We start from the raw sequence: 15,317 nt of genomic DNA on the forward strand, positions 1-15,317 counted from the left end.
TCCAGTGTCTAAGCCTGAGGTTGGTGGGAGCGAGAGACCGTCAGAGATGGCTCCAGTCCTGCGTTGGAATTTCGCCTTGAATTCCCAGCTCCGCCCAGATCCATGCTGAGGCGAGCAGGTGAGTGGGATGGATGGCGCTGTGCCTGGCAGCCTCGTAGCCTCACTTGCTTACCGTGGCCTCCACCCTATCCCACACTGGGAAGTTGTCTCTGTTAACCTCAGCTCAGCTTTGCCCCATCGGCCCAGTAGGGAGACTCCAGGGAGGGGAGAGGCGCCACGTGCTAATGGAAAGCGGCCTGCCAGCCACGACTGCTTAAAGAGATGGTCTAAGCAATCAGGTTCGGTGCGGCCCAGATGCAGACGTCCGTTTCTCCCAAGGGAGGGAGCAAGGGGACTCCAGGTCCCCAAGCTGCACTACAGCCAGTTGGGCTAACATCCCACCCTCCCTTCCCCCAACTCCCCGAGTAGCAGTCCGTCCAACCCCCCAAGCGATCAGGCCACTACCCCCAGGCCCGCGCGTTCTCCTCCCAGCCTAGCCCGGCCCATCTGCCCACCCGGGGCCCCGCCCTCGGCTCCGCCCCGGCCCGGCCCCGCCGGCTCCCAAGAGGCGGTGGACGGGCCAGCGGGACTACAAGTCCCAGCAGGCCTCGGGGCCCGCCCTCGGGGGGGCGGGGACACAGCAGCAGCGAATTGGGAGGAGCCCTGGCGCTCAGGCTAGGGAACGCGTGTGACCAATCGCGGGGCCGCTCTCGCTGTGAGCCGATGGGGGCGGGGAGAAGCCCGGCTGGGCCGGGACAAAAGCCGGATCCCGGGTAGCTGCCGGCGGCTGGAGCACTCCGGATTTTGTGGTGTTCGTGTTTCCTGTGGAGCGAGTGCCGCGCACGGACTTTCGCAGAGAGGTGAGCGCGGACCACTGTTTTCGCTGGCTGGACCCCGCTCGCCCTAGGAGCTTCCTGCCTCCTTCCCCCAACCCGGAACCGCCTTCCTCGACGCGGGCTCGGTGCTCACGCGCCCTCCCTGCACCTGCTTGGAAGTTTTGAGGGTGTTAGCTTTAGATTCGCCTTCTCCCGGGGTCCCGGCTGGTGGCCGCATGTCGACGCTCTCCCCCGCCCCCCCACATTCCAGTTCTTGGGAGTTTGCGCCGGGCTTGCCGCCGTCCTTGCTTTTCCTGCCTCTGCCACATTGCATGGGCCCCCTCCTGGCGCGCCTCACCCCGCCCGGGCACAGCTATCGAGCCTCCTTTGCTGCCTTTTGGCCCCATCAGAGTTCCCCCATCGGATGCCGGGACGGGAAGTCGCGGTGGCGACTGGTCCCACTCCGATCCCTCACTGGCCAGGCCCAGGCCCTTCCCTTGCTTGGTTCTGTGGAGACTGGATTGAGCTCCACGCCCAAGTGGAGGGAATGAGCTGGGCGCGCCTCCGGAGCGGGCCACGCGGGGCCAGGCTGCCCCAGGATGCCGGAGGCCTCAGCAAGGACTCTTCTCGCACTGGAGGTGCCGTCGAGTCCAACCCCTAAGCGACAGATGGTCGGGATGCCACCCCACCCTTGAGCTGACGCCGAGTCTGGCCGAGACAAAGTCCTCAAGGGACTGGAGGATGCTGCCGCCGCCCTCCTGTCGAGCCTGGCAATGGGCCAGTCCCAGCCCCTGCCGCCCTCTCCAACCTTGGCAGCCAGCAGTGCCAAGTTCTGCCGTTACGGGGTCCCAGGAGGTCTCCTGGGAAGAGGATTTTGGAAGGGATGATAAGGAGAAGTGCACAGCACGGTTTGATCAGCTAGCCTACTCCTCTTCACCCTTAGCTTTGCTTTGTGTTTCCAGCCGGCTCAGCTGAACTAAAATATTGGGTGAGGGACAGCTGGTAGGTCCCAGTTGCCCAGAGGGGTGATTTTTCACCTCTTAGAAACCTTCCGAAACAGCTTGGGGGGGCGGTAGTGGGAAGAGCCCTCAGACACTGGGCAGCTGATGCCTCCATCCCCATTCTGACACTAATGCCTGCCTTAGTAGGGGGCACTCACAGAATTCTGCCTTTCTAGAACTTACTCCAGAGATTGCCTGTCCTCTCAAATAATAAAAATAATAATTCCCAGCTGGGCTCGGTGGCTTACGCCTGTAATCCCAGCACTTTTGGGAGGCCGGAGATCAAAACCATCCTAGCCAACATGGTGAAACCCTGTCTCTACTAAAATACAAAAATCAGCTGGTCGTGGTGGTGCAAGCCTGTAGCCCCAGCTACTTAGGAGGCTGAGGCAGGAGAATCACTTGAACCAGGGAGGTGGAGGTTGCAGTGAGCTGAGATCACGCCACTGCACTCCAGCCTGGTGACAGAGTGAGACTCTGTGTAAAATAATAATAATAATTTCCAATCCTGCAGATACTAACCTTCAAATGAGTGTTTTTGTCTTTCCCAGAGGTACCTTAAGTAGCATCCCCAGTGATCCCTTCCACTAGCTGTGTCCCAGGGGTATGTCCTGGGGAGCAGGCTTCTTTCATTCAGCTTTCTGTGTAGGCTGCTTCTTTCAGTGTCTGCTAAAAGTGAACTCAATCCTGGGTCACTCACCCGTCTGCAGAAAAGACCCCATTCAGCTCATAAGGTCTGTCCCTCAGGGAATGTGTGTATGTGTGTGTTTTCAGGTTCCTGGGCATGACTTCCCCCAAATGGTTTACAGATTACCTGTTACCAAGTAACAGTTCCTGGAGTCCGAGCTCAGCCCAACCATCTATCACGAATTTGACAGCGCATTCAGCTACTGGGGATGCACACTAAGACTTTGAGGGGAGAGGTCCCAAACCCAGACAGGTATTTGTAGGTATTTGCCCATTCCACTAGAGCAAATGTTGTTTTTTTTTTTTTTGAGACAGAGTCTCACTCTGTTGGCTGGGCTGGAGTGCAGTGGCACGATCTTGGCTCACTACAACCTCCGCCTCCCAGATTCAAGGGATTCTCCTGTCTCAGTCTTCCAAGTAGCTGGGATTTACAGACACCCACCACCACACCTGGCTAATTTTTTTTTTTTTGTGATGGAGTGCTCTGTCACTCTGTCACCAGGCTGGAGTGCAGTGACACAATCTCGACTCACTGAAATCTCTGACTCCCAGGTTGAAGCGATTCTCCTGCCTCAGTCTCCCAAGTAGCTGGGATTATGGGCAGGCGCCATTACGCCGCCTAATTTTTGTATTTTTAGTAGAGATGGGGTTTCACCATGTTGGCTGGGCTGGTCTCGATCTCCTGACCTCATCGTGATCCACCCACCTTGGCCTCCCAAAGTGTTGGTATGACAGGCGTGAGCCACCGTGCCCTGCCAATAATTTTTTTTTTTTTTTGAGACAGAGTCTCGCTCTGTTGCCAGGCCCCAGGCTAGAGTGCAGTGGCTTGATGTCGGCTCACTGCAACCTCCACCTCTCTGGGTTCAAGCAATTCTCCTGCCTCAGCCTCCCAAGTAGAACTACAGACGCGCACCACCAGGCCCAGCTAATTTTTATGTTTTAGTAGAGACGGGGTTTCACTATGTTGGCCAGGAGGGTCTCGATCTCTTGACCTTGTGATCTGCCCGCCTCGGCCTCCCAAAGTGCTGGGATTACAGGCGTGAGCCACCTCGCCTGGCCTTAATTTTTGTATTTTAAATAGAGACAGGGTTTCACCATGTTGGCCAGACTGGTCTTGAACTCCTGACCTCAGGTAATCCACCCACCTTGGCCTCCCAAAGGGCTGGGATTATAGGCGTGACGGCCAATCAAATGTTCTTAACTGGTGGTCAATCTGTGGGCCATCAGATAGTCACAGGTGAGCACCTTGAAACGATGTGCGCAGTTGAATATGTATGTGTACATTTTTCTGGGGCTTTCTTCAGTCTCAGAAGAGTCTGAGACCTCAAAGAGGTTAAGAGCCACTGCTTTAGAGAGACTTTAAGACCTTACTGAACCATTAAAGTTGCGATTTATCTTTACTGAGTCCACTCCCTGGGTTTATGAGCCAGGTGCCTTCTCTGTATTGGTGAATGTGCAGAGGCCCTTTTTTTATTCTCTTGTATACATTCCTTGACTCAACCTCCCCTATCTTAGCCAGAATGCTCTAGTGGCAAATCTCTTGTTTTGGTAAACTGGCAAATCTTGTTTTTTATCCTTTATCATCCCCTCGTTATATCTTCTTTCCCATCCCCCTTCCAAAGACCCTATGGAGGTGGACTCTTGGACCTGAAATATGATCTGAGTCTCAAGAAAATTGTGATTTCTCAGCTGCAGGGGTCCGTTTTCTCCTTGTCTTTTCCAAAGTTGGATCTTGTATCTGTTTTGGAGGTGCCAGGTTCAGAGGACTGTTTTACTGGGAGTGTCAGACTTCTAGAAAGGTGTAAGTCGAGGGACTTCCTTTCTCCTGGAGTTATGGAAGGAGTCTGAATTGCTGAGGATCATCAGCTATGCCCCCTCTCTCTGAGTGTGCCTTTATCTGCCCTGGGCTACACTCTGTTTGGGAGGGGGGTAGGGGGTGTACCCATTTAATTTCAGGACCAGTTTTTCTGGTTTGAGTCAAGAAGATTGGGAAATGGAGCAGTGGGTGGGAGGTGGAGGACTGTCGGGCAGTGGGGCTGGTTGGGCATCTCTGGAAACTCATATTGAGAAGGAATCTCAAGTCATTCCAGGGGAAGGCCAGAAAAGGGAACATCTCCTCTGAGCCCCTTCCCAGCTACCCCACTTTAGGCAGACACCCAGGCTGAATACGCCCATTGGGTGTGCCATGCTGGATACTAGCTGGGAGGCTTACCAGCCGAGCTAGGATTAGAACCCGAAGCCCTACCAGCCTGGCCAATTGGGAGGTGGTTGCAAAGTGGCCCCTGGAATGTTGGCCTTCTCTGAGCTGGGAATGGAGACCCAGCTTCCGGCATGTGTTAACCAGCCGGTTCCTTCACTCTGCCCTCCTTTATATGTACTGGACTTTTTTCTCCCCTAGCAAATTCAATAGCTTTGCTTCTGGGCCTTGGCCAGGGAGACTGGAGTGACTTCCTGATCCAGCCAAGCTCTTGGCCTCCCCCATTTCCACCTCTTGCATTCCCCTCCCCAGCTCACTCCTTGAGTCACCCACAGGTGAATGGGTGTCTCAGGACAGAGTGGTGGGGAGGGGGGGATGATGAAATTCTCATCATGAACTCTTTGAAGTGAAAATGACACACAGGCCTGGTTCTTGGGAAAATGGTCTTTTCTTGGGCTGGTGTGGATTTTTTTGGGGACCTAGGTGTATTAGGGTTTGGGTTTGAGTCTCAGGTCACAACCTTGCTTATTATTAGGGCTTCTTGGGCAAGTTATCCTAACCCCGCTGAGCTTTTATTCCCCATCTAAGAAATGGGGTTGTAAATCTCAGTGTACCTCCCAGAGCTCATATGAGATGAGTTTTTTTATCTTTTTTTAGACACAGGGTCTTGCTCTGACACCCAGGCTGGAGTGCAGTGGTGCAATCATAGCTCACTGTAGCCTCAAATTCCAAGATGAGTTTCCTTAAATATGTGATGGAGGATGGTTTCTGCCTCTTCTCCTCCTCCTCCCACTCTGGTTCAGTTAGAAGTGACCGGTACAGGGTGGTCCCCAGAGAGGCCTCTGTTTTGTTTAGTGAGTTTTGGTCTAAATTAGCAGCTGGATGACTCAGTGGAGCAGATGGGATGTACTAAAGGTCAGTTTCCCTGCCCTGTGTCTGCTTCATACTTGGGGTAGGAGGTCAGTGTTTGGGAGAAAAGAGCTTTGGAGAAAAGAGCTTTGCGATGACCCTCCCCCTCCCCTACTCTCCTCCTAACCAGGAGCTGAGGGTGTGACTCTGCTTGAGGCTAAGTAAACTTGCTGGCTTGGCCAGTGGCCTGGTGGTGTGTAAGGGTGTGTGTAGGGGTAAATCTGGGTGCAGGGCAGATGAAACCTGTAGGGAGAAAAAGGCTAGCCTTTTGCAATTTCAGCTGTACTCTGCACTGGTCAGAGAACAGAAGGGTATTCAGTGTCTCTGTGCCCACCTCGATGGAACCAGCACTCAGATTTGGGTCAAAGCACTGGTATTCCTGGCCTCCCAGCCAGCTGCCTTTTGCTCCAGGATGAGTCTGGTTGTGGGTTAGCTAGTTTGCCTAGAGGGAATGGGGCAGGGTGAGGCAAGAGTCCCAAGGCAAATGGCACCTTTGTTTTTCTCTAACCTCCCTCACCCACTGTCTCGGGATTGTCTTCCTCTGCTGGCAGAAGTGCTGCTTGAAATCTCTCTTCCACTCCTCCTGCTGGACAGCATTTTTTCCTTCCTCTTGAGAAAAGCCTGGTTTTCTTGTCTGGGGCAACTGGGAGTGGGTCTGCCCTGCTGGGGAAGGTAGTGCCTCCGCATGCCTACCTGCTCTGACCAGCTCATGTCTCCCAGACAGGTAGAGCAGGACCCTCTGCAGCCATGTCGGCCAAGGCAATTTCGGAGCAGACGGGCAAAGAACTGCTTTACAAGTTCATCTGCACCACCTCAGCCATCCAGAATCGGTTCAAGTATGCTCGGGTCACTCCTGACACAGACTGGGCCCGCCTGCTGCAGGACCACCCCTGGCTGCTCAGCCAGGTGAGCCCTGCCTCCACTCTGGGCTGTTCTTCCAGGCCCAGGGTCTGAGGAAGAGAAAGCTGTTGGTTTGTTGGAGACGCTGAGGGGGGTCACAAGGGTTGGAGCCTGCCAGCAGCAGCAGTGGGCGGCATTGCCATGGGCTGAGCAGGGTTTATCTTCATGCTGAGCCCTACATGTTGAGGTAACCCAGCCTGGTATACCCTGCCATGGGCTTGAAACTGGACAAACTGGCACCTAAACCACAGCTGTATTTATTAACCATGTGGCCTGGGGCAAGCCATTTCACCTCTTTGAGGTTTAGATTCCCCATCTCTCCAATGGGATAATACTGACTCTGAGCTCTAAGAATTAGCAAAAAAGTCCGGAAAGCATTTCGCGTGCTTGCTGCCTGGCACATGGTAGATGCTCAGTAAAAAGTAGGTGTATGCTCTCTCTTCCTCCAAGTGGAGTATATCAGGAGTGTATCAAGGCAATTAGGAAGTGTCACTTTGTACTTTGTGAAGAAGGGCCCTGACCCTGGAGGGTCAGCTTGAAATAGAGGCTCCGTTCTTGAGATCTTTGCAGGGCCATTGTTGGGAAGCGCTTAGATTTCTTTGGCAGGGCCCAGAGAGCAGGCCTAGGACCAGTGGTGGGGTTTCCTCCCACTAGGAGGCAGCTTAACTGCAAAGGGAGGGAGGGAGGGAGGGAGGGAGTGAGGGAGTGAGTTTCCTGGCCCTGGAGATGTATGAGCAGTGGTTAGGGGCTACTTGTTGGGCCTTTTGTAGGCAGGGTTCAAGCACAGGGATGGGGTTGACCAGATGACCTCTAAGGCTCCTTGCTGCCCCAAGCCTGTGTCTCTCTGTTCTCCTCTTTGGAACACATGTTCTGGGCCATATTCTGAGGGGCTTACCATTGAATGAAGACACTAATGTATTACATAGGGAGGGTAGAGAATCACTTATTCACTTAGCAGGTATTTGCTGAGCACCTGCTCTGTGCCAGGCTTCATTTGGGCACGAATGGCTCTAGATACCTGGTTCTCAAAAGAAAGATATTGGCTAAGGTAGGTGGGGGAAGCTTCCAGGAATTGACCCTCAAGGATGGATGGGACTGGCTTTGGAGCAGAGTGAATGGGAAGTCAATCCCTGCTGTCCTCTACTTTGGGTCCCCAAACTACTACCGTTTATCTAATTCTTCCTCTAAGTACAAACTCCTCTCATTCCAGAACTTGGTAGTCAAGCCAGACCAACTGATCAAACGTCGTGGAAAACTTGGCCTAGTTGGGGTCAACCTCACTCTGGATGGGGTCAAGTCCTGGCTAAAGCCACGGCTGGGACAGGAAGCCACAGTGAGTGGGTATGGGGTCAGGGTGGACATGCGTGGTAACACAAGCAAATATGGTCACCTCCAGGTCAGCAGTTCTGTGGATCACCCCCACAGCCAGTCCCATTGCAGCCCAGGGAAGTCGGGAGTCCTGTGGCACTGACCCACTCAGGTGGCCACCAGCAGCAGGGCCAGTCTTGGTGCTCATGCCCAGCTCCCTCATCAGGACATCCGAACTTTGTTTTATTGGTTTGGGCAAGACGTGCTATAGAGGAAACCCCAATATAGTTCAAGAGCCAGGTGGAAACGGTCTGATCCTTTAACAGTGATTGTGGAGATGAGGCTCTGAGGCCCCCCACCACTTTTTTTTTGAGAGAGAGTTTTGCTTTTGCAGCCCAGGTTGGAGTGCAGTAGCATGATCTCATCTCACTGCAACCTCTGCCTCCTGGGTTCAAGTGATTCTCCAGCCTCAGCCTCCTGAGTAGCTGGGATTACAGGCATGTACCAACATACCCAGCTAATTTTATATTTATATTTCTCCACGTTTGCCAGGCTGGTTTCAAACTTCTGACCTCAGGTGATCTGCCTGTTTCAGCCTCCCAAAGTGCTGGGATTATAGGCATGAGCCACCGTGCCAGGCCACTTAAAAGAAATTTTTAGTAGAGGTGAGATTTTGCTATGTTGCCTGGGCTGGTGTTGAACTCCTGAGCTCAAGCAATCGTCTTGCCTTGGCCTCCTATAGTTCTGAGGTTATAGACATGAGCAATCATGCTGGACCTTTTTATGTTTTGGTTTTTACTTTATTTGTTTATTTATTTTTTGGGATAGAGTTTTGCTCTTGTTGCCCAGGCTGGAGTGCAGTGGTGGGATCTCCGCTCACCACAACCTCCACCTCTCAGGTTCAAATGCTTCTCCTGCCTCAGCCTCCTGAGTAGCTGGGATTACAGGCATGAGCCACCACACCCAGCAAATTTTGTGTTTTTAGTAGATGGAGTTTCTCCATGTTAGTCAGGCTGGTCTCGAACTCCTGACCTCAGGTGATCTACCCACCTCGGCCTCCCAAAGTGCTGGGATTACAGGCGTGAGCCACCGTGCCTGGCCTACTTTATTTTTATTTATTTTATTTTTTTTGAGACGGAGTTTCACTCTTGTTACCCAGGCTGGAGTGCAATGGCGCGATCTCGGCTCACCACAACCTCCACCTCCTGGGTTCAGGCAATTCTCCTGCCTCAGCCTCCTGAGTAGCTGGGATTACAGGCATGTGCCATCATGCCCAGCTAATTTTTTGTATTTTTAGTAGAGATGGGGTTTCACCATGTTGATCAGGATGGTCTCGATCTCTTGACCTCGTGATCCACCTGCCTCGGCCTCCCAAAGTGCTAGGATTACAGGCTTGAGCCACCGCGCCCGGCCTACTTTATTTTTTTAAAGACAGGGTCTCACACTGTCAACTCAAAGCTGGAGTGCAGTGGCACATTCATGTCTCACTACAGCCTCCACTTCCCAGCTTCAAGTTATCCTCTCACCTCAGCTTCTTGAGTAGCTGGGACTATAGGTGCATGCCACCATGCCAGGCTGCTTTAAAAAATTTTTTTTGTAGATATGGGGTCTCTCATGTTACCCAGGCTGGTCTCAAACTCCTGGCCTCAGATAATCCTCCTGCCTTAGCTTCCTACGTAGCTGGGACTACAGACATGTGCCACGAAGCCCAAATTCAGTTATTGACTTCTCCCAGCTTGGTGATGAATTTCAACTATATAGATGAGAGAGTTAAAGTGAAACACGGTTTAGGAAGGCTAAGAGATACCTGGAAATAAAATTATGTTTTTTCTTCTCACTCCCCAAGGGAGCTGGAGGACTGAGGGAGGGAGTGGGGCTGAGGCCTGGCCTAGCTTGGGAAGAATGTGCTGTCCACACCCTGGCTCTGTGCACGTGGTTCTGAAGGGCCTGGTGCTCGTCTGGGTGAAGCTGCACCAGGGATGAGCTGTTTTCTTCCTTAGCTGCCTCGGGAATAGCAGTGAAGGTGGTGATGGAGGTGTCTTCCTCCCTCATTGGCCTTCTTCAGAGCAGCCCTTAATGTTAATTTCGCAGTTTTTGGCCCTCATTCGTAAAAAGAGATGTTTGAAGTTGCATGTGGACTCAGGCCTGAAGCAACCTGACCCTTGAGTTCCCAGGCCTTTGGAGAGAGGATGGTGGGATTGGAGGGAGGGATGCTGAGCACGTCCCCAGGGAGCACGTTGTGCTTCCTTCTCCTGCTGGCCTCTGGGCGGGGAAGGAGGGGGACGTCAGACATCGGAGCTGGCAGCAGCATTGGGCCGGCAGGAGCGGCTCATTACCTCTGATGGATTGCTGTCTGGTCCCTGAATCAGCAGTGACGCACAGGACGGGTGGGGGGTTTGGAACTTACTGGGATGAGGGCCGCGGCCACCGCCAGGGAATCACTCCAGCTGATTAGCTCTGCAGGCGTGTGGTCCTCAGCCAGGAGAGTCTGTGTGGAGAAGTTTCCCTGATTAAGTCCTGGCTCCCCTCTTCTCCCCCCATTCCCCAGGCCTGGACTCATGTCCTGAGGCTGAGTCACTGTGCCTACCTCAAGGCCGACGAAGTGGAATGGTCAGCTCCCTCCTACCCAGTTCCCCTCCCCCACAAGCTCTGGCACAGCCTTGACTTGTTGGAGCCCTTTCACTTGGGCGGGTCCTATGTCACCATCCAGGGGAGGCCAGGAGTGGACAAGGTCGGTGCGTGTTCAGGCACAGCTTGCATCAGAGCAAGGGGCGAAAGGGCATCTCATGAGGACTTACTGAGCTTAGGGATTGCTGACCCCATTTTTTCTGGAAAATTCTCTCTCTGTTGGATGTGGTGGTGGGAGTGCTTGAGCACCACACCTGGGCAATCCTTTCTTCTGCCCTGATTGAAAGACATGCCATCCCTCTGAGTTTCATCTCCCTCAATTTTTCTGTAGGTTGGCAAGGCCACAGGCTTCCTCAAGAACTTTTTGATCGAGCCCTTTGTCCCCCACAGTCAGGTATGTATGAGGTGGCTCCAGGCTGGGTCTCTCCCTCCTGGAACTTTGGGTTTGTCTACCGTAACATGAAAGAAGTCAAGCTGATGAGGAAAATCAGAGGGACCAGGGTCTCTGAAGCTGCACTGAGGATCTGAAGGTGCTGCGGAATCGGGAGTCCAGAGAGGAAGGAAAGGGCTTGGTCTGCAGCAGGGAGGAATTAGGACTAATAACAAAGGGGACTTCCCAGTATAGGGATGAGAAAGACCTCCAGGCGGGACCCCATCCCTCAGCTGGGGTCACACTGATTCAGTCTGGACCGTCAGCCAGTGGGGTAGTAGCTTCTTCTCCTTGTCCTCAGGGAAGAGATGGTGCAGAAGTCTCTGGGTGAATGTTTTTTACTGAGTTTTAGAAAGCAAGACCATGGGGGTTGGTTTCCTCTCCCAGTACTTGGTAGAACCCCCATCTTCCCCAGTTCAGCACTGCCACCAACCTCACCCCCCAACCCCAGTCCCACCACCTTCTCTCTTTACCTGCAAGGCGGAGGAGTTCTATGTCTGCATCTATGCCACCCGAGAAGGGGACTACGTCCTGTTCCACCATGAGGGAGGTGTGGACGTGGGTGATGTGGACGCCAAGGCCCAGAAGCTGCTTGTTGGTGTGGATGAGAAACTGAATCCTGAGGACATAAAAAAACACCTGTTGGTCCACGCCCCTGAAGACAAGAAAGAGTTGAGTGAAAGGGACGGTGGGGAGGTGGCAGTTGGGATAAGACTGATGGGCCCTGGGCGCAGACCAGGGAGAGCAGAGCGGTCTCCTTGCTGGGAGCAGGCAGTAGGCACTTCCTTAACCTGAGGAAGACAGCTGGGTGCAGGGTGGGGACTGCCTCGGAACCAGACTGAAATATGCCACCAGCGTCCCTCACCTCCTTGCCCCTGTCTGTCTGGCGCCTCCGCCTCCAGCTTCTTGCCTGACAGCTCCTGTCCGCCTCAGTGGCTGAAGAGCGATGTCCAGGGAGCAGGGATTGCAGAGCGGGTGGAAGGGCTGGCAGGGTGCGTGTCGGGAAATGGAGCTGTCAGTGGCAGTGAGAGATTGCTTCGGGGTGCCTGGGGTGCTGCCAAGCTGCTCCCTGATGGATCAACTGTCCCTCTCTCCCTCCCACCTCTAGAATTCTGGCCAGTTTTATCTCCGGCCTCTTCAATTTCTATGAGGACCTGTACTTCACCTACCTCGAGATCAATCCCCTTGGTAACTGGCTCTGCTGGGGTGGGAGGGGGCAAGGGGCCCAGTGCCTGTTGGCAACCCTGGCCTTGGCATTCAGAGAACCAGACTCTCACTGGCCAGAGGGCAACACAAGATAGGGGTGCACAAGCAGAGGGGCCCCCACGCTCGTTTAGTGCCAGTTCCTGTTTCTGAGCTCTCAGAAGGCCGTCATTCTTCTCTCAGTCAATTCCAACATCTCTCTTTGGTTTTAACTTGCTCTGAGATGGGGAAGTCCTGGTGTTTTGTTTTTTTTTTTGAGACAGAGTCTTACCCTGTCGTCCAGGCTAGAGTACAGTGGTGCAGTTTTGGCTCACTGCAACCTCCACCTCCTGAGCTCAAGCAATTTTTCTGCCTCAGCCTCCCAGTAGCTGGGATTTACAGGTACCCACCATCATGCCTGGCTAATTTTTGTATTTTTAGTAGAGGCAGGGTTTCGCCATGTTAGCCAGGCTGGGCTTGAACTCCCAACCTCAGGTAATCTGCCCTCCTTGGCCTCCCAAAGTGCTGGGATTACAGGTGCTGGGATTACAGGCATGAGCCACCCTGCCCGGCCAGAAGTCCTGGTTTTGATCTGACTGTGTGCTGCTGCTGCTGTTGCTCCCACCAGGTCAGGCTGTGCTGACAGCAGGAGGTCAGCCGCCTCTGCACTGCTCTCACTCTCTGGCCCTTCTTTCCTCCCGGGGCACTCAGAGGCCCAACGCTTGCCTCCCACCGTGGGAGTTGGTCAATCATTGACTCTTGATGCTGGAAAGAGCTTGGTCTCAGCCTCTTGGGTTGTGAAGGAAGCAGGTGGTGTTGGGGGAGAGTGGCGTGGGCTGGCTCTGGCCAGGCCTTCTCAGGGCAAAGTCCAAGAAGGCGAGAAATCAAATCATTCCAGCTGAGGATGCAGCCCCTCTAATGGACCAGATGGCCTTGTGCTAACTTCATTAGCTAAATGGTCCTGGGGAGGAGGAAGACGGATGTCCAGGGAGGTGATATAAACGAATCCTGTTGACCAGGGTGGTGTGGGGGGCCCAGTACCCCCAATGGCTCCCGCTCCACCTGACGCGGAGGCTTCCCCCTGGGAGACACGGATGTGCGGATGTGCGTACAGGGGGCGGGGGAAGTGGTCTTCTGTCAGCAACATGTGCCTTAAAACACTTTTTAGTGGCCAGACCATGGGTTTGTGCATGGTTAGATACTCAGGAAGTGTAGCATTTTGGAAAGATGTTTGAAAATTGCCATGGCAACTAATACAGACCTCCGTGTCCCATTACCTATAGGTCAGGGAGAGGGGAATGGTCTCGTAGTATTTGTTTTGCCTTTCATGGGGAAGTGCTCTGTCTCCAATAAGGGTCACTCTGGTTTCTTATTGAGCTTAGAGAGTTCTGACGCCTGAATGGGTCACTGTGGGAGTGGTATTTGCGGAGGGGTTGGAGGTTGGTGGTCGTCTCTCCCCAGAGCCGGTGTCTGATGATTCCCTTGGGAGTGGTGTTTGTGGAAGGGTTGGAGGTTGGTGGGTGTCTGATGATTGCCTCTGCTCCTCTTGAAGTGGTGACCAAAGATGGAGTCTATGTCCTTGACTTGGCGGCCAAGGTGGACGCCACTGCCGACTACATCTGCAAAGTGAAGTGGGGCGACATCGACTTCCCTCCCCCCTTTGGGCGGGAGGCATATCCAGAGGTAAGGCTGGTTTAGAGAGGAGATGGGGACTAGGGGGAGGACAGGGGGAGGTGACTCATCTCTGGTGTGCATTTGGCCCCCCTTCATGAGCTGTTTATTTGGCAGGGAAAAGAAGACCGAGAAGCATTTAATTTTCTTAAAACCCCAATGGGGTAGGGGGTGGGAGTGAGCCAAGCCTCTGAATCCCAGCCAGAAATCCTTTTAGACTTCTCTCTCAATCAGCCTCCCTCCGTTCTTCACTTGATTTGTTGCCTCTCCATGATTGCAAGTGGCTCCTCCTAATCCTGACGGAAGGTCATTTTCTCGGCTGCTCACTGAGAATTTTAATTGCTCCTTCCCACCCTGTCCTCCAATAAGTCCTCACAGCAGGGTCAGGTTTTCTGGGAAGTACCCCAGGCTCAGGGAAGAGGCTGGGCTGGGAGATGGTTTGGCCTGGGGAGACTGGGGGTGGCGTGTGTTGGGCTGGCAGATGCTGGGGTGAGGGCATGGTCAAGCAGAGGGACATGGTGAGGCTCAGTTTAGGCAGAGGGCCAAGGACTTGAAGTCAGAAAAGGGATTTGGGAAGGTTGTCCCTGGGCAGTGATGGTAACTGTGGGTGGTTTTGATACTTATAGACACCATCAACTGTCTTCAAGGCATGTGGGGCCCTGCACAGCCCCTTATTCCCACCCCGTTAAGGTGACTAATGGCCTCTTCATGTCCCTCCTGGGAATGCAGGGAGAGGTCCTAGGATCTGGGACCTGGTAAAGGGGGTACCCCCCAAAGGGCCTATCTGTTGCTGTCTGGTCCCCAGGAAGCCTACATTGCAGACCTAGATGCCAAAAGTGGGGCGAGCCTGAAGCTGACCTTGCTGAACCCCAAGGGGAGGATCTGGACCATGGTGGCCGGGGGTGGCGCCTCTGTCGTGTACAGGTGACTGAAGGGGGCTGCTGAAGGGATGCCAGCCTGGTCTGCCCAGCATCCACTTGTGTGTGACCTGGGTGGATGGGGTCCTGCCACTTTGGTGTGGGAATTTGGGGCAGAGGAAAGCAGTGGCATCCTAGAGGGCTTCGAGGGACTTTGGTGAGGGCCTGCCCTGCACGCGGTGTCTCCTGTAACCTTCTCGTTTGCGTCAAAATGAAGCTGTTTTATGAGTTTAATTCTGATAATTATGTGCTCCATGCAGAGACAGAGCAAATAGAGAAAATGAACTAGAAAGTGAAAGTTGTAAAAATAAAAAAACCAAAAAAAGAATAAAAGAAAAAGAAAAAAAAAAAACAAAAAACAAAAAAAAAAAAAAAAAGAAAAAGAAAAAAAAAGAAAGTAAAAGTTGCCTGGCCATTTCCCTATCCTCTCCCTGACCAGGTCACCCCAGTTAGCAAGCTACTGTATGTCCTGTCAAGCATATATAAATATTTACATTCTTTGCTTTATAGAAATGTTAGGATCATATTCTACACCCTTTACAATAATTAGCAGTCTTGCCTTCAAGCATAGTAGATGCCTGCTCGTTTCTAGATGTGTGATCTGCCATTCCCTTCTGTGAGTGGCTGGCACTC

General features: G+C 53.2%; 1 protein-coding gene across 4 annotated transcripts in view; it reads left to right on the plus strand.

Annotated features, from left to right (window-relative positions):
- The first annotated feature begins 753 nt into the window (after nucleotides 1-753).
- The window catches only part of ACLY (ATP citrate lyase), a 51,483-nt gene continuing 36,919 nt past the window's right edge, over nucleotides 754-15,317 (plus strand). For 2 of the 4 annotated variants that reach the window (XM_064369464.1, XM_064369466.1), the window contains exons 1-8: nucleotides 754-899; nucleotides 6,373-6,554; nucleotides 7,759-7,881; nucleotides 10,816-10,878; nucleotides 11,395-11,585; nucleotides 12,023-12,102; nucleotides 13,649-13,779; nucleotides 14,573-14,691. In XM_064369464.1, the coding sequence (XP_064225534.1) occupies nucleotides 6,396-6,554; nucleotides 7,759-7,881; nucleotides 10,816-10,878; nucleotides 11,395-11,585; nucleotides 12,023-12,102; nucleotides 13,649-13,779; nucleotides 14,573-14,691 (866 nt within the window). In that variant the 5' untranslated portion in view covers nucleotides 754-899; nucleotides 6,373-6,395. Of the gene's footprint in view, nucleotides 900-6,368; nucleotides 6,555-7,758; nucleotides 7,882-10,815; nucleotides 10,879-11,394; nucleotides 11,586-12,022; nucleotides 12,103-13,648; nucleotides 13,780-14,572; nucleotides 14,692-15,317 lie in introns of all 4 variants that reach the window. The other 2 variants (XM_064369465.1, XM_064369463.1) reach the window with 2 other exon arrangements.

This window comes from Aotus nancymaae, unplaced genomic scaffold (genome assembly GCF_030222135.1).
Source record: "Aotus nancymaae isolate 86718 unplaced genomic scaffold, 86718_ANA_hifiasm-v0.15.2.pri h1tg000089l, whole genome shotgun sequence".
NCBI classification, from domain to species: domain Eukaryota; kingdom Metazoa; phylum Chordata; class Mammalia; order Primates; family Aotidae; genus Aotus; species Aotus nancymaae.